Below are 21477 nucleotides of genomic sequence, written 5' to 3' on the forward strand. Positions count from 1 at the left end.
AGCCGTTGCCTTGGTAACTACTAATGGGGATCAAAATAATACTAATAATACAAACAATAAACAATAAACCAATGAAGTGATGGTTAAAAGTAACAGATGACAACAAGATGGCATTAAGAAACAATAGCTACAAATGTAAGCATGCTCAATACACAAGCCAGGCAGAGGACATAGAAATAGCAAAATATTAGTTCAATAATATAAAGATAATATCCACTATTTATAGCCATGCAAACATAATAAGGCAACATAACACAACCAAATAATACTGATTATAACCATGTTTTGACACACGCAGTCATGCAAAGCACCAGTCAGTAATAAGACATAAATACAATATAATAATCATAATGTTTATCTTCATAAAATGTTTTAGAAAAAGATGTAACACAGTCAAACTAATAGTCCACAGTTTGACTGAACCAATAATCCATGTGAAAGGGTCAAGTTAGTTGGAATAAGTCAAGACTGATGAAAAGTCCTAGATGTGCTCAGAATCATGGACATTTTGTACATCTCCTGTCCCATAACAACTGAATATACCCAATCTGCTGATGAAGATTGTGGGATGTAGTCAAAAGCTCCGGAACAAGTGAATAAGTGGACCTTGAGTTAAGACAGCTGTTTCCAAGGCTGATAATTACCTGTCAGGTTCAATAGTAATTTAATCAATTAAACTTCCTCAAGGCACAGCATGGTTTGGAGTTGTTTTTTTGTTTTTTGAGTAAGCATTATTACCAGAGGCTTTTATGTTCAGGTTCTGGGAAGCAACTGAGGAGCAGCCTCAGTAAGCAGTCACTTGAGGATTTATTCAGCAAAAATGGAGCAAAAGCTTCACTTCTGAGTCAGACCCGTATCCTCTCCTATTGGAACAGTTACTGATCGATAATGTAGCTATAGGTTTAAATGGCACCCCTCTTAGTTCTGCTGGAAGTGCTGAAAGGTGTCTGTCCTTTAGATCCACTCATCCTTTACTAAGATGAAAGCTCTCTGATTTATTCTAATCAAAAGACTGCTAAATACCAAGGCCAGACCCCCCGAACCAACCTTACTCGAACACAAAAACACATACACACACTCTCTCTCTCCCTCAGCTCTCTGCGGACTTAAAGAGCCAGGTGATTTTCCCCAGGACTAGAGGGAGGCTGACTCAGAGGGAGATGCAGTGTTGGTGGCCAAGGTTTTAGCATGTGGTTTAATTGCAGCCAACCTCTCCTGCTGAGCATAATTAGCCTTAGCTAGCATATCACTTCCTGTGGAGTTTCATTTATTAGAGATGATGATTGGCTAAGGGATAAAACGACACCCCTGCCTCACCTCACAGTGGGAGGGGGCCACAGCCAGGAGGGCAGTAAAGAGAGGATTTCACCTGCTGAAAGCTCCCCCACCTTGTATAATGACCTAATTAAAGCTGAGTTGTTTTTCCACTTGTAAATGTTGATTATTTCATCTGTTTTTCACAGTTTTCTCTCAATCAGTCACTGATTTTTGACCTTATTAATTCTGAACTCTATAATCAGGCAGCTCATTATTATTGAGCACTGATAAAAGTACTCTTATATTGACTTTGCTATTTTGTATTAAAATATATATTACCTCCTTTTACTGAAACAGTATAAGCAGATAACGCAACACGAAATATACCAGAATGACTAAATTATGAGTTTTGCGTTTCAAAACATCTTGTGTAATGATGGTACACTACAATACTGTATGCCCTCAACACAAAAAGTCATTAGTCACTTTGACCTAATGAGGTCCAGCTGGACCAGTGTTGAGTCACCTTTTAAAAGCCCTGCATGCACACAGGGGTTGTCAGTTCTTCAGCTGATTAGGCTTAGACAGAGATATGCTGAGAATTACATGAGGTCACCAGCATCTGAAATTGGTCCTTATTTGTCACCTAATGCACTGTGTTTACTTATCTCTGTTGTATTTGGGTGTTTGAATGTAAAGATTGAAGGAGTATATAGTGCCCCAAAATAGTGTCCATAAGGGTACATTTACTTAAATCTCACAATTTATTGCTTTGCATTTGCTATAGACCCCTCTTACAGCAGAGACTTTGGCTTGTCAAAGCAGGAAAAGCACAGGTGTAAATAATAACATTAACAATGGCCATGTAAGCCATGTCAGTGAGTGAATGAGCACAATACCAGAGTGCTGCTACTGGCTCATGTATAATGTTATTATTCCACCTGTTGTTTTCCTGCTTTAAAAGTTAAAATGTCTATGGAACACTATGCTTTACCTTTACTGATGGTGAATACTGATTACGATTCACAAGAAAGGGAGATGTCAGTCCTGGGAGGGCAGTTAGCTTACAACAAGTGATAACACCAGGCTTGTGCACCATGGCCATGTAAAGGCTTTTAAATGTCCTGTGAATTACAGATTAGTGCACTGAAAGTTAAGAGTTAAACAGTTTCCTGAGTGTAAGACAGTGACTGAAACGTATAATGGCCACGATTGCACCAGTAGTGATTCACATATATATGTACTGGTTAGTAAATTAAACAGTACAGATGAATGTGCTTTGTCAGTGCTGGAATTGCTGCAATTGCTGCTAGTGGAGGTCACGTGATGTATGTAAAGATAATGAGACCACTGCCACCATTGTTCACATTTATTATTGTTGTCCTGTCACCTTTTAACCATTGCTTTATTTATACAGTGCAGGTTAAAATTTCAGTCCAAACACATTTTGCTTTGCCTGCAGTGTCTATGGCCAGGCCACTACCCCAGGGACTGATGGTGGGTTATATAGTTAAGTGTTGCTCTGATTGAGGTACTTGCCTCTGGCAATAAAAGGTCAACATAAATGAATAATGAGAGGAAAATGTCACAAGATAGGGGAGGGAGTAAAAAGAAGTGTTAGGTAACCATGGGATGACTCCTACATCTATTTTTTTTTTTTTACTTTTTATAATGCATACCTCACATTACATTGAACCTGTGTGGGTGGTGAGGTCAATAAAGTTGGAAAAGTGTATCTTTTGATGTGTAGAGGTGTATTATTTGCATGGGGCCTCATTCAGCACAGCTGGGGTGCTGTTACAGCAGACAGTCAAATCGATCACTGATCAGCTCAGGCATGATTTCCTCGTGTTGTTTATCCTTCTAACTTCGAGGTTTTGACCTATCATGTATATTCAGATCAATGAAGAGAGAACTGCTCCTAGAGAGGTGAGACCACCGACACGACTACATCTGGGTTCAGAGGAAAGCTCTTTATCTTTAATTAGAACCCTTGGTAATTCTAATTGATGCCCTTAAAAATATATTTAATGAACCAAGTCAGCAGGAGACCATCCGGTGATGACTGATCCATCTAATTAAGACTGTACTGTACATATGTGTGTGTGTGTGTCTGTGTGCACTGTCTTTCACCAATTACAAATGCACACAACAGACTATACTGACGTCATGCTTCTATAAGTTACCACTCATCTGTATGATTTTTGACAGAAGACACAATTTTATCATCCACAAGCTGCCATTTTTACAACTGTCTTTATTTTAAACACTGGTTATTCAAATACATAATGAGTGCAAAATAATCTATCACACAGAAAGGACAGGAAACACTGACTCTTACATCAAAACTGCATGAATGTACTAAAAACACATTGATCTCCAACTGAGATTTCAGATTTAGAAGGTTTTTTTCTTGTAACACCCTAAGTCTTTAAAATGATTATATAACAGGCAGTATGATGCCCAAATACTTTAATAAATCTACAACTAAAATGATCATTCGCTGTATGGCACACTGAAAATATACATGTAGATCTATATTGAATTGACATTGTCATCCAACTTGCAGTATAGCTTTGATTTACAGCCACCAACAATCATATTGTACTAATAATTATCTAGTTCCTCCCCAAGAAACAATACAAATACAACATTATTGTAATGTTTATAATATATAGAGATACTGCTCTATTTGTAGTCCACACTTAGCTGTATTCCACACTTCTTACCTTTGAATAATATCATACACAGAGTTCACAGAATACCGTTTTACTGAGGTCTGCAGATGAAGTTGCTGCTGTCTGAAGACTGAGGATCAGAGGATCAGCCTGCTGGTTGTTACTTGTTCTCCTCTTTGTTCTGGTGCTCCCACGGCACAGGATCATTTTCATCTGCGTGCGAGCCAGTCTCCCTCTCGTTCCAGAACTGCTCCACATCTGGCAACACAATCCCATCTTTGAGGCTCGCCTTATCTACTTCTTGAAGGCTCCTTTCCTCCCTGTGCTGGCCTGAGGTCTCTGGTCTGGGGCAAGGCGACTTGAGAGTGGTAGGATTGTGAGGTCCGGGCTTTGGCTTTGGTGGAGGTTGTTTGCGCAGGGTGAGCCGCCTCCAAAGACCTCGGTACCCCTCTCTGAACTCCTCTGAGAGGGAGAGGACGATGAGAGGGTTCACCAGAGACAGAGAAAAAGTTAACAGCTGAGCAGAGAGGATCAGAAGAAGAGGAGGAGGAGACATGATGGGGCGAGCTCCTCCAATGTCTTTCTCAGCCAAATGTCGCTCCCAAACCCAGACTACCCACTGTGGAAGCCAGAGGATGGCCATGGCTACGGTCAGGCTGAACAGCATCAAGGTGAGCTTTCTGGATCGGATCTGTGTGCGCAGGTTCTGAGTCTTACTGGAGCGGCGCTGGCACTGGCCGTAAGCCCTCCAGAAATATATCAGGGCAAAGCTGAGAGGGGCACAGTAGACTCCCAGGGGGTACGCTTTGACGTACACAGTCATGAAATCCCGGGCTTCAGGAGGAACCGCCAGCACACACACCAGCCCGCGGATCCCCCTCTGCAGCTTTGCAAACAGCCAGTGAGGGACGGTGACAGAGCAGGCGCACAGCCAGATGAAGAAGGGCACCACCAGGATGGAGCCCAGGTGGATGCTCACCTGCTTGGAGGGATTGGACACGTAACGGTAGCACGACTTGGCCATGACCGCCACAGTGAAGCTCTTCGCCGCCATACAGGACTGGAAGAACCAGTCGGCCGTCTTGCACACCACCCAGCCCAGACTCCAGCTGGCCTTGGAGTAGGAGGCGGCTCGGAAAGGCACCGTGAAAGCCAGCACCAGCCCGTCAGCAAACATTAGGTTGAAGATGAGGGAGTTGATGAGAGATAGTTTGCCCTTATGGGCGTTGGAGAACAAGATGACCATCGCAGTGAGGTTACAAACCACACCCAGGACACAGATAACTCCCAGAATAGCCGGCACCAGGACCCTCAGCTCCCCGGGGTCCAGGTGTTGGTACGAGCCGCGTTCATTGAATCGCCACTTGTCTAAAGAGCTGTTCACCACGGTCGCATTGTTCTCACTCAGTTTGTCCATCTTTTCCAAAGAAGGATGGTGCGATGGAGAAAATATGCAAAAAAGTTGCCAGGAGACCAAAAAGATGTGATAAAAATGGAAATACCTTAAAGAAAAACGCAATATACTTAGAAGCCACCTGAATCTAAACCTGTAAGAATAATCGCATCAGAGAAGGTATCGATTGACAATCAGTGATCACAGTGGAGCTCTGTCTGTCTGTGTCCGAGTTTATCCTGAGACACAGTGATGCAGCTTCTGCAGCTGGTTATAAAGATGCTGTTTGATTGACAGCTAGTGTCCCCAGCTGACAAAATGTGCGTAGACTTCAGCCTCACGGGGCCAATTAGGGAAAGTCTGCATAATGCACACAGTGCGACATATGAATGTAATGGATTTGTAATTTGTAGTAAATATTTGTGAGTTAGAAAGGTTTTCCTTAAAAGTAAAAAAAAAAAATACTATTGATGATCGAGGATTTTTAGTTTTGAAATCTGTGCATGAAATCTTCAGCACAGACATTTTCGAATTTGTTACAAAAAGACCCCAAAACATGATTATATTATATGAGCTATTAGGGTGAGTCAGTGATTATTTTGAGAGAGTTTCCTCACCCATAGATTATTTAAAAATGTGTAATATTAATAAACAAGAATAATCAGAAGAAATGATGAAAACTATAAAAGTAGTTATTTAAAATCAAACACCATCTGTGTCCAGTTAAAGCAAAGGAAATCTATTGCTGGCTTTATCCACATGGGGGCACCCTAACACCAAAAGCAGCTGTAAATGAACACAATGAGGACATAAATACATTGATTTACACTCAGTTTGATTCATAACAGAGGAGATCCAATGATGCAGAATTTGAACTTGCACATCTTTATTATTTTTTATTCAAAGAAAGTCCAGTAAGCATAAAGACTGCATGGTAATTAATTGCATTTAAATACATTCTGAGCTATAAAATGTTTTTTTTTGTTTGTTTCAATTAGAAGTGTCACAAAGGAGGTTGTTTAGAAGACATTACTGTTTAAAGGAATCACACTTAATAATTCCCTGATTTCACAGAGTTCATTTAGACCTTTGACTGCTTTCCTTAATGGGAGTTGGCTCTTAAAACAAAATCTCCAAACTGATCAAAGCTAAAAACCCAACCTACTAACCGTTCCACGTTACCCATCTTGATTCAGCAAGAGGAGGAACATGGACAGGTCATCTAAAAACAAAACATAAACTGGCTACTTCCTGTAGCCACTGGAGAAAGCAAGTATCTTACTTGTATAGTGCTTCAAATGATCTGTAGATGTTTGGTTATCTATGTGCAGGTTGTCAGTTTCATCAGATTTAAATCCAACGCATGCAAAATGAGTTATGCTAGCATTATGTTACGCCAAGAAATCTCAAATTGAAGTTCAGTGCTTTGACATGAAAAGTTTACAGTTCAACCATCTTCAGATCATTTTTAGCACTATCCAAATAGGTTAAAAAAATGAGGTGGGGAATTTATTTTTTCAGCAGGAATTTTGCACAAAAAAAAAATGAATGTGGCTTTTTTCGTGTCTCTTGCAAACGGATGACATCAGACTGACTGCAGGGCAACAATTACTTTGTACACATCAGAGTGTAAAAGTAGAAACGTCCCCTCCCCTGAACTCAAGCTTGTAGCCGGTGCTATAATGTAATCTTGACTACACTGCTTCAAGCACTTTTTCCACTTGGGACCTCAGTGGAGCCTTTTTTAAATGTTTGTTTATAGAGAGAACGAGGAAAAAAAAACAAAAAGAAAATTCCTAAGTTAACATGTCATTTGAAACATTCACACTCCTGCCTTGTACTCAGTCCCCAACCCCCCCGCCCCAGTCCCTCCCGCCCCCAGTACATCAAACCCCCACATACCAAAAGAAGGCACCACAGCTTTCTAAACAGACTCATTGACCAAGAGAAGGACTTGATAAAACAACAGCATTAAATAAAACCATTGACACAGCCTTGAAGGGCTTCATTCACATTACAGACTACAGCGGTCTCACCAGGGAGACAAAAAATTGGTACTAGAAAGACTGACCGTGTGTCACAGGCAGAGAAAACTCTCAGTTTGTGGGGTCAGAGATTAACAGTCTCTTCCTTTTTATGTAAGAATTCTGCAGCAGGTTGCACTGTCCACCACTTTCCCTCAGTTAGGAGAACAGCAGGGTTGGTCACATGCACTGTAGCATGAGCAGATTCAAAGAGAGGGGGCACTGTTGCTACATGACAATGAGCCACCATCATGTAAGCTAGATCTCTGTCTGTGTGCTCTACATTTTGTTCAGAATACCCACATCCATCCCTTTCCTCAGGGTCCAGAGGGCTGCTACATCACGTTACTCATGCAGCAATCCTCTTGTTGCATAAATGCACAGGAGTCGCTTCTGTAGGTGTCCAACGTGGCTAAATAAATTAAATTAGAAGTCAAATTGAAGAATGAAAGTTCACTCTTGATTTCAAGGAATCCTTTTCTTGTGGCTGTACCCAGGCTGTATCCGTTTCCCGCTTCACCAAATTCATACTGCACCCGTTTCAGTCACTGGATATTTCCCCCCTCCAGGAAACTCTACACTTCCTCAGCAGAGCAGTGAAATTCAAGACAGCAGCAACAAGACATAGGGAGAGGAGGAGTAGGAGGAGGATGTAGATTAGAGCTCCATCTCTCTCTTTCTCCCGCCCTACCTCTCCCTCCCTCACCCTCATGTATGGAGTCAGGGGTCAGCAGGGGCAGCTTGCCCTTTAGTTGACCTTGTCTTGGAAGATGTAGAGGTTGTTGGTGGCTGCCACTGCGATGATGTTCTCATGTGGGTGCCACGTAGTGTGAAGTATCTTCTTGCTGAAGTCTAAGCTGTCAACACTGATCTCATCCTTACGACGTTTCCCTCCCACACACACCTGGAGAACAAAAACAGGGATGAAGAGGCGTGAAGATGTGAGAGCAGGCACAATTTCCAAAGACAAATTAAACTGATTTCAGTGATGTAAAAGCAGCATGAATTCATTTTTGGCCACCTGTGAGCAAGAGAACATGCTGTAAACACAGCACTGACATATCATCCCCTATAAAATTAATATAATGGTTGTAAACAGTTGCTCATCTACATGTCCCTCTCCTTTAAGCTAGTTTTGGTCACTAACTAAATATTAGCCTCTTTAGCTGCTAAATGCTCAACTATGTTCACCAGCTCACTAACTTTGTCTGTCTGCTGTCTGATGCTGGGCAGACAGACAGACAGCTTAGATTTGGTTTATCACAGTTTGAAAATAGCTGTCTGCTGCAGCTGGAAAAAAGGTTCATCAGAGCAGTGAGAGTGAAACAAAACTGTAGAGTAAAACCAAAACAATGAGCCGAAAGACACTACATGCTCTGTAGAGCTGAGGGAGCCAGGTGATCATTCTCTCTGGGTTCATCATTGAGCTTCCATATTCACATGACCCATAGACATTTAAACTATTGTTCATGTAAAAACACAGATTTAGAGCAGTTTTAGTCAGGAAACAGGTCATTTTATGTTAGTTCATAGTGCACAGTAATTTTATGTTTACCAGTCCAACATGTTCATTTTTTTGTCAAAAGAAATTATGTAAGCGCAAATGGGGATGAAACATCTAATGTTTATTAATCAAGCATTCTCTAATGTCCAGGGGTGCATTAATGAATGGGCTAACCTGGGCTACAGCCCCAGGGCCTCCACCATGGGGGGTCTCTAAGAATTGAGAATAATTATGTAGGCTAATGAACACTCGACCGTACTGCACACGCCGCTGCACTACAGGGACATCTGGTGGTAAAAGTGATGGGGATGGTGCGACACTGAGAGCGCACTCCCCCCCATATCTTTCATTTTGATACAATGTAACTGTATTCAGAACCCAGTGTTCATACCCAAGTGGTGTTGTAATTGTGTGTGTGAGTGCATGTTGGCTCATTTGCAAAAATGAAATGCACATAGTTAATGTTAGGCCTACATATACTAAATATATAAATGGCACAGAGATGAATCAGTTATTTACTTGCAATATGTTTGTTTTGTTGCATAGCCTACAGTTATTATTAGCTATAAGTGAAGTATTGTGCTGATGTAATTGTGTGTGTGGGTGAGCATATGTTGGCTCATTTGCAAAAGTGAAATGCACATAGTTAATGGTACATACATTGGTACATACGATGGTACAAATAAATGGCACAGAGCCAAATATGACCTTGTATTGAGTTTTTATAGGCGAAATATAGTGTGTCAACCACTTAGGGATGGGGGGCTCATAAAGTCCTGTAGTGGGGGTGCGGGGTGGGGGGGCCTCATAAAGTTCTGTAGCCCAGGGGCCTCCAGTGATCTTATTGTGCCCCTGCTAATGTCCCTAATTAGTTGCTTTAACTTAAGAAAATTATTTATATTTCATATGTAAATTTTTATTTGTCCCTTTCCTGCTGGTATGTGAATTTCACATGACTCTGACCTGTTGTAGCACTGTATTGTGAGATTTACTGACAAAGCAGGTGTATTTTAATATGCAATTAATGCACACTACCCTAAAATAATTATGAGGAAGATAATCTGTTGAAAAATTCCTCTTCTGTTCCTTTGCCTCCTGCTCCACCACCTCACAGATATATCACATTCAGACAAAGAAACATATATCAGCAGAGAGCAGTGTTGTTGTTATTACAAGCCTCCACCTTAAGTTACAGGATATCTACAAGTACTAATTTGTCATCACAGAGGCTTCTTCAGTTGTCCTGACTGCCTGGGAGTCCCAGGTATTATGAGAGAGCAGATCCAGTTTCACCCACTCACTACTTCATGATGTAGGATTGCTTATTTTGATGAGAAGTGTTGTACCTTGCGAGGCTTGAGAATGGCTCTGGGCTTGCTGTTCTCTCTGGATGCTTCCAGTGTGACGTCCCGTTTGGTGTTCCGGTCAAACATTCGGAAAAAATTATTGTAGGAGCCAGTCATGATGACACTGAGGGGGAGCAGAGGAGAAGGGAAGGTTATTAAGATAGATGTATGGATGTACGGATATATGGATGTATGGATGGATGGAGGAAATCTCACCTATCTGAGCCATTCCAGACACACTCAAACTTGTCAAAGATGCAGTCATTTTCATACAGAGAGCAAAGTTTTCCCCGTAAATAGTCGTGAACCTGCAAAACAAACAAAAAGTGAATGTCTGAACTAATTAAGGAATTAAGATCACACTTTCCCAGCATCTAAAGTTCATTACATAGCCATTCAGTGGACAACCACAGGCTGCATTGCCCTATGCTCTACTTTCAGTAATCCCTTCAGACCTGGTGACCTACGCTAAGATGGTAGGTAGCAGGTGTACGTGGAGCTGGAATTGGACAGAGAATCCCTTGAGCCCAGATGATGGCCTTATCAATCATGACCTGCCCTAAGATGGCTTCCCCTGATCAGACAGTGTGGATCTGACCCTGGTGACCACTCAGTGGGAGGTTTTGCCCTTCAGGTTGCGTGAGCACTGTCACTATCTGTCTTCTTATGAGCAGTCAGCTCAATAAGCCCTTCTGGGGTAATTGCTAAAGATGACACAGTTGCAGATTCGCAGGGTGACAGTGAAACAGGATTAAGTTGAGTGATTAGTCTGAAATCAATAGGTTTTGATTTGATCTGGGCCTAACCATTATTTAATAATGTCACCAGCTGAGAATTATCTTTAGAGCCTTCAGGCTGTCCAACAAGTGTATGAAAACATAAAGAAAGCGTACCTGGTATGTCTCAAGTGGTTTGTTCTCCATTTGAAGGTCCCACACTTTGACAGTGAGGTAGTCCCTTGTCATCAGGTAGCGCCCGTTGTGGCTGAACTTGACGTCAGAGATGGATGAGATGATTTCAGAGAAAAAGGAACGAGTGGAGGGATCCTCCGGCTCCTCAAAGTCTACAAGAGACAATGAACAAGAAGCTGTTATCTTTTGACACAGAAAACATATTCACACCGTAGGAGGTCGCAGCTTAAAAGAGATGTTTTTCCTCCCGCAACTCTTTTAATCATTTGCTGTGAAAACATAAAGCACATTTTGTTTGGGTGGTGGGGGCCGTCATTAGTGAACAATAACTGCACAACAATGCCTGAATGCAAGATTTTGCTGTGGCAGCTGCATCTCTTCGCAGGATTATTTCTCTGTGTGCTTAGGGAGACAGTTGTGGGTCAGCATGCTGGGTAAATATTGGTTATGATTCATATTGATTTTGGCAGCTGCTGATCTGTGTGCAGGCCAGCACGCTGGGGATAAGAGCCAGGCATTCCATCGTTAGCTGTCAAGTTATTGTTGCTCCCTGCTCCTCCTCCTCTCCTCCCACCATTCCTCCCCTCTCTCGTCTCCATGGCTCCAAAAAATGCCCCCACCTTTCTCCTCCTCCCCACCTCCTCTCTCCTCCTCAGTTGAGGCCAGGAGAATAGCTCTATGATGTGTCAATGGGGAGCCTAACAAGGGATGCGGTGTGAGAGATGAAAAAATAGGGGGGTGAGGAAGGGATAAGAAAAACAAATCAATGTCAAAGTGCTGGGCCCATTTGAGCCTTACTGGATTTGTGTGTGTGTGTCAGTAAAGGAGTGTTTGTGTATACGAGGGTGTGTGCAATGTGTGCATGTATATATGCATGTGTGTGTGTCCTCCCTCCCATCCCACTCCAGGGGTGTATAATAGGGTCCCTGGGGAGTTGGCAGGGCGGCTGTTTGGCCTCTTTCTCTCTCTATCCTGAGGCTCAGTGTTTTGGCAATCCCCTCCTGTACCTCCATCCATCCTTCCCTCATCCATCCGTCCATCCATCTTCTGTCTAACACTGATTGATTTCAGCAGCCCTCTCAGATTTATAGGTACGGAAGGAGATACAGTATGATTGTGGGTGTGTGTTTGATGTTTATGTAGCTAGGAGGTTCAGGAAGTTTTATGTGTGTGTGTGAGTGTGTGTGGATGTCAAGGGAAGGAGGAGCTGTGTGTGTGTTTGAGTGGGAGGGCATTATAACATTGCTGTGAGCCTCACGCATTCATGCAGCGTAGGTATTAACAGATCTGTCCTGAGGCTAACGAGAGCACCTGCCTGCTTTGTGTGTGTGTGTGTGTATGTGGATAGTCTAGTACGGCAAACACCTAACAAGAAATGGCATGCACATGTCGATATAGAACAATCACAGTGTGCATATAGTGTAGGGTGAATATCAAGACTTCACATTTACACCCAAATCCTTTATTTTTTTCTTATTTAACCCTAAAATGCTAATGTTAAATTCAACAGGCCGTGTTATCGTACGCTCTGGTGAATACGTCAATATGTCTGAGGAAATGACTGACATTATTGAACAACAAGGTGTGTCCATGAGGGGCTAATGCGATTGCTCTTAAGCCATTGATTTCCCAGCTAAAATGTCAATGTATTCATTATTCATTGGAGCAAAGTGTATGCATGTGATAGTGAGCTTTAGAGAAGGCCATTCATTGTTTGTGACACACAGAGAGATTTATTGATGGGTTATCAATTGTGGCATATTGAGTGGGGGGGGGGGGGGGGGGGGGCGGCTTCCTGTCACAACCGCACAAAGGATGCAGGGGTCACATCCTTGGAGTCGTTTCTGGGATATTGGAAGAGTTGCATTCTACAGTCAGGTGGGTGGGTTTATTACATCTGATCTTCATGTTTTTAGGTTCAGCATCTTTTCATTTGACTGTTCTAAAGCCAAAAGAAATATAATAAAAATAGAGGGTTGTAGTATTTCCCCACTAGAAATGCACTCACATTTGCAGTGTTTGTCACAGAGAGCGGCCTGTCTCATGTCACAGAGGCGTATAGAGCCCTTGCTGCTGCTGTAGGCAAAGGTGTGACAGTGCTGTGGGTGAAACTCTGCTGAGGTGATCACTTCGGTGAGCTCCTCCATGTTGGCCGGTTTGATGTCCACAATGTCTGAGAAGCAGGTGCTAAGGAAGAACTTTCAGATAGACACTACAGGCTCTGACAATTATGTTTTCACAGGTTTATGCAATCTTTAATAATAGGTTCTGAATGTAGAGAAAGACACAGATGAGAGGATACTGAAGCTGCGGTCAGTGATCTCCAGGTTCCACAGGTTCACCCTGAGGTCATCAGTGGAGATGTACGTCTGAAGGTCGGAGTTGACAGAGATGGAGTTGATGTGGTACGTGTGGGCATTGCTGAATACTCGCCTGGCTGTAGCTTCAACCATCAAGTCCATAGGCTGCAGCACCGGCACCTGGTGTAGACAGAAGTCCATTAGAAAGGGAAGGGGGGGGGGAGGGGGGGGCTTTGATATATTCTGTAACACTGATACAATATCTTATGCACTTTGATGCTGGTCTCCTAGAGGCTTTCTTAGATATTTATCTGTGTGCATTTTGTGCATGTGAATATACAGCAAGTGTGTGTGTGTGTGTGTGTGTGTGTGTGTGTGTGTGTGTGTGTGTGTGTGTGTGTGTGTGTGTGTGTGTGAACCACGACCAGATGACTCCAGGGACTCATATGACATTTACTCCACAAATCTTAATGACACAGAGGCAGCGACGGAAGGGCTCTGGGGCTGTTTGATGAGCTGGTTCAATCAGACTGTGAATATCTGTTTGCTACATGGCTACTCAGTGATCATGCCTCCCACTGTTTCTCTCTCTCTCTCTTTCGAAGTGCTGAAGAAGTCACTCCTGTTCTCTTATTTGTGTGTGTATGTGTGTGTGTGTGTGTGTGTGTGAGAACGAGAGAGAGAAAAGACAGAAAGCGAGGAAGGTGGAAAGAGAGAGGGAAAGAGAGATGGCCCGAGGGCATCGCTAGGCCCTGCTGAGGAATGATAACTGAACTCTGCAGAATTAAGACAAGCTCACACACACACACACACACACACACACACACACACACATACACACAAACACACACACACACACACATACACACACACACGCATGCACACAGTAGCACAGTGCTGCTCCGGCTTCAAAGACGCCCAGCACCAGTCTGCATGCAGCCCCCCGTTGGCCAGATAAAACCCAGACAAAGAGAGAAGGGAGGGGAGGAGGAGAGGAGAACAAATCGACTGCTTCTTCCCTCTTTCTCTCGTCCGTTGCTGGCACTGACAGAGAGACATGGCAGCCCAGCAGGCTGCTGTATCTCCATGGGTGTCACTTCATTTCCATGTCTTTCACTCACTGTCCAGAAAGACATGGACCGTATTAACCCATAACCCCCACTTACACGGTTCAGCCTGCCCCTGCACCTTCTCAGTGGATCCTCTTCCTTAGTATGTACGGAATATTTGAAATTGAAATAATCATGCTTTTAAAAGTGACACATTCTCTATGAAATCTACCCACTACCTAGACATTTAAAGCAATTTCCTGCATATTTGATTTTTAAAGGAGATACTGAATGGAAAAAAACCTTACATTTGATTTGTTTGATTTGTCGGCTACATTTTGTAATCATATTTTTGTGTTTCTCTCTCTCCGTCTCTCTGCCACCCCCACCACCACCACCCCCAACACCCACCCAAATTTCACAGCCTCTAAACAGGATTGCCACAGTCCCGGCCTGTCCTCCAGGTTGCTATGATCCCCCGGTCAGCCAGACAAAGAGGGACAGACACGCTGAACACAGCACTAATCTACTATGGCAGACACACACAGGCACACAGGCACGCACGCACGTACCCCCCTCCACACACACACACACACACACACACACAAACACACAGTCCTATGTGTGTGCTGTCTTTGTGTGAAAATTAAAGAGGTACTGGAGTGATAAGAATGAGATAGAGGGGGAGAGAGAGAGGGAGAGGATGATCCCTTCATGGTCTTCACCTCAGTGCACGCATCGATCACTCATTCTCACTCTCTGCCGCCAGTCCAAGTTCAAAATTGTCCTTACTGTGTGATATTCAGCAGGTTTTTAAATGCGTGTACTGACTCTGATACAGTTACAGTTTGTAATGCTAAGAAGTCTATGCAGGATTAAAGGCTATCATAGCATAATGAATGAGTGAATGCTAAATTTTGATTTAATCAGCTTATCTGTGTTGTTCCTGCTCAGTCTTCAGACTACTCAATAAGGATTTTGCCTTTCTAGAAAAGACAAGCTCATTCAAAACTTTACAAGCTTTGTTTCATTTAATTTTCAGCTCTCTAAATTACTGAATTACCTTTAAATTTCATTGTTAAAGATGATAGCACAAAGAAGATAAAATATACTTTACATAATGTGAAATTATTTTGATTATTCTTCTTGTTACATACGATTAATCACTATGAGAGTTCTTTATGGTACGCTATAGATGTTAAAATCTACATATGAAACAAATAAATGGAGCACTTAATCCTAATGTCTGCACTGGCCTGTAATGACTTTTACGGCTCAGTAATTCATGGCACATTGTGAGGACTTAAAATGAGCTACTTTTGTCAAATATTAATGGAAATAGAGACAGTAAGTTTTCATTTTTACATTTATATGATTAACAATTGTATGATAATGAGTTTCCCACCTCTACTTTTGAAAGAAGAAATGATGCTTTAGCTTTAAATGTTTTATTCAGTCTTCAGATCATAACCTGGTATTCACTCTCAAGCCAAACAGTTCAGTTTTGAGAAACCAGAGTACATGTGCTCCTTTGGGTGGTGTTTGACCTCTTACCCGTAGCGACGTGATGGTCGACGGGTCCCTGATCCGTCCATCCTCATCCTTCAGGTTGTAGCCCTCCGGACGCTTGTCTCTCTCGCTGATCTTCCACAGCTTAACCGTCTTGTCTGGGATGGATACATCACATAAAAACACACACACGCACAGAGTAACACAAAACACAGTTAGAACATGGCTCACTACAGTGAATCTCAGATACAAGATGGATGCGGGGGGTTGGGCGGCCAATCTGGCATGTAGCTGGGCAGGAGCCAGGGTGGATGATGAATGGCGGCTCCTGTGTAGATTGTGATGTCATTGATACCAATCTACAAGTTGACTACATTTCCCCGCCGCCATATCTGGGCGCTTTTCAATCCTGCATCACATAAACACCAGTTACATCCCATCTTCTCGGTCTAGTGAGGAGGATGGCGGCGGCAGTCAGGTTGTTGCTTTTTTTTTTTTTTTTTTTTTTTAATTTCCGCTGTGAATATTGGTGTCGGAGCAGTGAGGCCATCACCACAGGACCCTCCACCATCTGCTCCAGCCACCGCTAGCACTTCTGTAGCAGCCATGCATGACGCCCACAATCTGCAAGACGTCTCTACGCTGATATGTGTGTGTGTGTGTGTGTGTGTCTTGGCGACGTGCATCGTGTGTGGTGGCACACATTCTTTGATATATGTGTGTGTGTGTGTGTGTGTGTGTGTGTGTGTGTGTGTGTGTGTGTTCCTGCTGTGGCAGCCATGCATGAAGTTCTCAATTTGAAACGCTTCTGCTGGTGGCACTTGCTCAGCGAGGTGAAACACATACATTCACAGAAATAGCCAAAAAGACATTTTCATGTGATATTAATATCAAATTAAAAATATTCCATTGTTCATGTCAGCTGTGTACAATCTGACCAGCAAATAGAGGAATGAATCATGCCTTTGGGTGACACTTTTATTGACTGAGAGCACCATTACACCCACATTTAAACAAAATAGAAATAGATTGATGGTTGCTTTGACCCTCTTTTGTCATGTGATTCACTCAAAACTAATGGATGCCATAGTCACTGACCGTTGGTGGAGAGCAGAAAGTAAGCGGCGTTCTGCTGAGGAAGCCATTTGATCTTGTTGATCTTCTCCTCAATCTCCAAACTCTTCAGGTAGTCAAACTCTGGCTCGTGGCTCTGGAATGTGCTGTAAACATTGTACTCCCCTCGACGCTGGGGCTGACTCTTACTCTGCAAAGGGAGAAAGCTAATTAGAGATTGACCTGCTTTCTTTTAATTTCAGAAGATTAAATACCGTTTCCAACAAATGGGATGTAGAAAGTTTAATTCCTCTTCAAGATGTCCAACATTTGAGAAAAATCCGATTAAATTTTCTCTTTGACGGAACAGTTTGGCATTTGGAAACAGGCTTATTTCCTCCCTTGCCGAGACTAATATAATCGATCTAGTGTATAATCTACCCCTCTCTGATCTGTCCTTTCATTATAAAACTGGAGCTAGTAGCCAGTTAGCTTAGCTTAGCACAAAGACTGGAAACAGGGAAACAGCTATCCTGGCCCTGTCGAAAGATCAACTCTATCCCATGACACATGTAAATGAACATGTTATATCTTGTTTATTTAATGTGGATCAAGCTAGCACCCACAATGACTCCAGGAATTCACTGCACCTAGTTGGCTAGTCTGACAATATAGTAACTCCTTATGTCCTTTTCAAACAAACAAGATATGACATTAATAAAAGAGCTTTAGAGGACAGAGCCAGGCTGTTTACTCCCGTGTCCAGTTTTTTGTGCTAAGCTAAGCTAACTGGTTGGTGGCTGTAGTCTCATATTTATCACACAGACAGGAGAATGCTATCAATCTTAATTCAGCAAGACAGCAAATCAGCTTATTTATCCAAATGTCAAACCATTCTTATAAGTTGTTCCAAGGTTTTCCCCACTTCTCAACAACATCATATTGCCTCGTTTTATTTGCTTTATTAAATTGCTTTTGTTGTATATTACATAAAAAAAACATTTTTGTGTAACTTAGCAAGAAATATTTGTTATCAATCTTAAAATCTTCAGATCTTAACTGGAAAGATTTACTTTTATGGTCCTTATAGCATGCTGTTTGTGATTTTAAGATATTTACTGCTGAATTTCAAGCAATTATTTCCAAAACATTTTAAATTAACCCATTTTCTTGCTAGTTATCTAAAATCAAACAATATTTACCACATCCATAATGATTCTAGGCTGTCAAACCATCTCAGCATAAGGGCAGCATAATTAGTTTTGCATTGGTGGCATTTCCTACCTCCTGTTCCCTCTGGAAGACAACCACTCTGCCTCCTTTATCTCCAGTGGCCAACAGCTCCCCCGATGAGTTAAACTCCACAGTAGAGATAATGTCAGCTGCAACACAGGAAGCAGAGCAGAGAAATGTCAGTGTGGATGTGCACAAAGCTGTCAAGGTAACAGTCAGACAAAAAGAAAAACCTTTCAGTGAGATCTGGTAGAGTAACTTTTGGATAACACATCAGGGGAGAGGGAATCTCTGAAATTCTGTGACAAACCCACAGAGAACTACTCCCGCACAGATACCCTAGTTTGGTTGAAATATGGGTTAGGAGAAACCACAGGATGAGTCACTGCATGATATCAACCAATTTGGCCCTTCATGTGATTGAAGTGAGCCAATCTGTGCCATTAAATTGCACTCCTGCTTTTTAAGAGGATGCTGCTGCCACACGAATAATGCCATTCAGCTCCCCCATCATGGCTGCAGGACCCTGTGCTGCTCAGTTACGCTCCTGCTCCTTCATTAAGAAAGGAATCCTAAGATTTTATAAAACACAGCTATAAAACCTTTTAAACCATGCACTTTGTCTGCCCTTTACTAATCCGCATGTCTGGGCATGTGAAACACACTTACTAACTTTCAATCTGTGCAGTGCATCAACAAAAGAATCAAAATGTTACAGTTATAAAAATAACTGCTTCGTTTATATTCCATTGCCAACATTTTTTTCAGTGTCTCTGCATAGCTCCAGTTGTACCAAAAGTAAATAACAGACACCTACCCTTAAGGTAGCTTTTCCTCTCCTCCTCAAAGACATACATCTGCCTGGATTTAAGGAGAGGCTAAGGGTGACTGTAATTAATATACAGCCCCAGGCTAAAAAGGTATAGCATAATGTGTGTCACATGCACACACCACAGAAGAGGCTATCCCTGTGTTTAACAGTGACAATAATTTTCGACAAACAGAGAGAGAGAAAGACAGAGAGAGAGAGAGCTTGTTGTTTTGTACCCCCCACGCCCTCTGTGGACCTGCTACTGGCGGAGTGCTGAACAGGAGAGGGGAATGTTGCTATGGAGACTGTTTCCATCTCTAGCGGCAGTCGGAGGGGTGTATGTGTATGTGTGTGAGTGTGCCAATAGCTCTCAGACTTAGTTGCTGATGCTAGCTGTAATTCAGCAGACAGAGAGAGCGAGTGCTGCAATAGAGTGAAAACCTGCTACTGCATCTGGGGGAGTTGCAATGCAGCACACAACTTCAGACAATGGAGTCCCTGCAGACAGGCTCATCTCTGCACATGAAACTGCTGTGCATGGTGGAGAGGCCAGCAAATGACTAAGCGTCAGGTCTTCGTGTGCGTGTGTGTGTGTGTTCCTCCCCTCATTTAGTTTAACTGTTAAAAAGCAACATTCAGAGACCGGAGGGATTCTTATAGCCAAGTGTTGATAATGACATGAGGCAAGGGGCTGATCCTAATCATATTTGAATCAAGAAACTAATAACATTTCACAGACAAGACAGACTCTGACCTAATTACGGCCTGGGAATACCCCACTGACACACCATATTGGTATTTATTGCACACGTCACATACACGTTCGCACATGCACACAAAATCACAAGCTGCAGTTATCTCTCGCTTTCTGTACCTGCCTGTATCGACCTCATGCACAAAGATGTGCAGTGCACCCCCCGAACTGCCAACAGACAGACACACACACACACACACACACACACACTACACACACAACCCAACCCTACATCATCAGTCCAAAGCCACTGGTGTGAATCCAACGCAATCGGCTTAGCGGTCAGCATTCTTGAATCAAAGCTTTTCTCTCTGTCTGTTTCTCTCTTTTTTTGCCCTTCATCCTCTCTTCTTTTCCCTCTCTCCCCCACTCTCTCTGTCTCTCTCCCCCCTCTCTTTCCCTCATCATCAACACATTAAGTCACTGAGGAGAAACAGTAATTGATGGATGCCATTTAACGAGTTTACACACGGATACATCCTTCAATCATTTCAGTGAATGAACAGCCGCAGAGAGCCAGTGAAGCCGAAACTCCAAGTAACGCCATGGAACACTTCCTTAAATGAGTTTTCTTCATGCAAATGTATTCAAAGCAGACAGGGCAAATCTATTCAACCTCAGTCAGTGATGGAATTTTGTTTGATGGGTAAAATAATTTTTTTTTCCAGATGTAATTTCATTCTAGGGAACAAATTAGAAGCACAGTCGCAGGTGGGCGGTCTCTCCGGGATTTCCACTTGCATCAGATCAGATTTTTATGACGTGAGCATCAGAGGGCTCAAGGTGAATTGAAATTAGCAGCAGCAGACTGGTGATTCGGAGGATCAAATGTGTACTTTTACACACACACACACACACACACACACACACACACACACACACACACACACACACACACACATACATCCTCTCTCACGCACACAGCTTCATCAGCAGACCATAACCAGATGAAGCCCATAAATCCTGTGGCCAGCCAGGTCTGACACAGACAGGTCAGCGCTTCTTGATGCATCAGAGGGATGCTCGAGATAACACACATCCATCACCAGTAATAATGTGGACAAGCCTGTTGGCCTGCTGCTGTGATGTGTATGTGTAACTGTGTATGCACGACTGGAAGAAAACAGGCTCTTATCTGTTTCTATTCACCAATCTGAACCTTGGTAACTCGCCTTCAGCATTGCAATATAGAATTGGGAGTCCGACCAATTGGATGGAAACATAGATATGCATTGATTCTGGAATGAAACCCCTGCACGAGGAGCCAAAAACACAGGGAGGGCAGTGAGGATATTGAATGTATTTATAGACACCAGAGCATGCAATATCTATCACGCATAACACAGAGAGGCACTAAAAGAAATGATAGTGAGAGGGGGGAAGTCTGGCCCAAACTGGGGTGGATGTGCAGTGGGAACACATTGGTGGAGGAAGGTTTGTTGCTCAAAGTAGGTCAATAAATAACACACAGTGAATCTCACAGGGACATATAGAAGCAAAGACTAAAATTCAAGCACCTGAGCTAACCTCTAGTCAACACATAATCCTGTCAGGGGTCAAAAAACACAAAAACAGATTGAAGCTTGATCCAGTGACACCAGGAGGGTTGTATAAGGCAAAATGGTGTAAGAGCCAAAATGGTGTGACTGCATGGA

At 42.7% G+C, this 21477-nt stretch overlaps 2 protein-coding genes across 5 annotated transcripts in view; both read right to left on the minus strand.

Annotated features, from left to right (window-relative positions):
* Window positions 1-4095: 4095 nt before the first annotated feature.
* gpr151 (G protein-coupled receptor 151) lies at window positions 4096-5352 on the minus strand. Its single transcript, XM_053324253.1, has one exon. The coding sequence runs from the start codon at window positions 5350-5352 to the stop codon at window positions 4096-4098; it is 1257 nt and encodes a 418-aa protein (XP_053180228.1).
* Window positions 5353-8100: 2748 nt separating this feature from the next.
* The window catches only part of ppp2r2ba (protein phosphatase 2, regulatory subunit B, beta a), a 42184-nt gene continuing 28807 nt past the window's right edge, over window positions 8101-21477 (minus strand). For 3 of the 4 annotated variants that reach the window (XM_053323417.1, XM_053323418.1, XM_053323420.1), the window contains exons 2-10: window positions 18309-18406; window positions 17070-17235; window positions 16017-16129; window positions 13416-13593; window positions 13122-13286; window positions 11096-11265; window positions 10419-10510; window positions 10203-10326; window positions 8101-8256 (exon numbers count right to left, since the gene is read on the minus strand). In XM_053323417.1, coding sequence (XP_053179392.1) covers window positions 8101-8256; window positions 10203-10326; window positions 10419-10510; window positions 11096-11265; window positions 13122-13286; window positions 13416-13593; window positions 16017-16129; window positions 17070-17235; window positions 18309-18406 — 1262 coding nt within the window. Of the gene's footprint in view, window positions 8257-10202; window positions 10327-10418; window positions 10511-11095; window positions 11266-13121; window positions 13287-13415; window positions 13594-16016; window positions 16130-17069; window positions 17275-18308; window positions 18407-21477 lie in introns of all 4 variants that reach the window. The other variant, XM_053323416.1, reaches the window with a different exon arrangement.

Source organism: Scomber japonicus, chromosome 8 (genome assembly GCF_027409825.1).
Source record: "Scomber japonicus isolate fScoJap1 chromosome 8, fScoJap1.pri, whole genome shotgun sequence".
In the NCBI taxonomy this organism is placed as follows: Eukaryota; Metazoa; Chordata; class Actinopteri; order Scombriformes; family Scombridae; genus Scomber; species Scomber japonicus.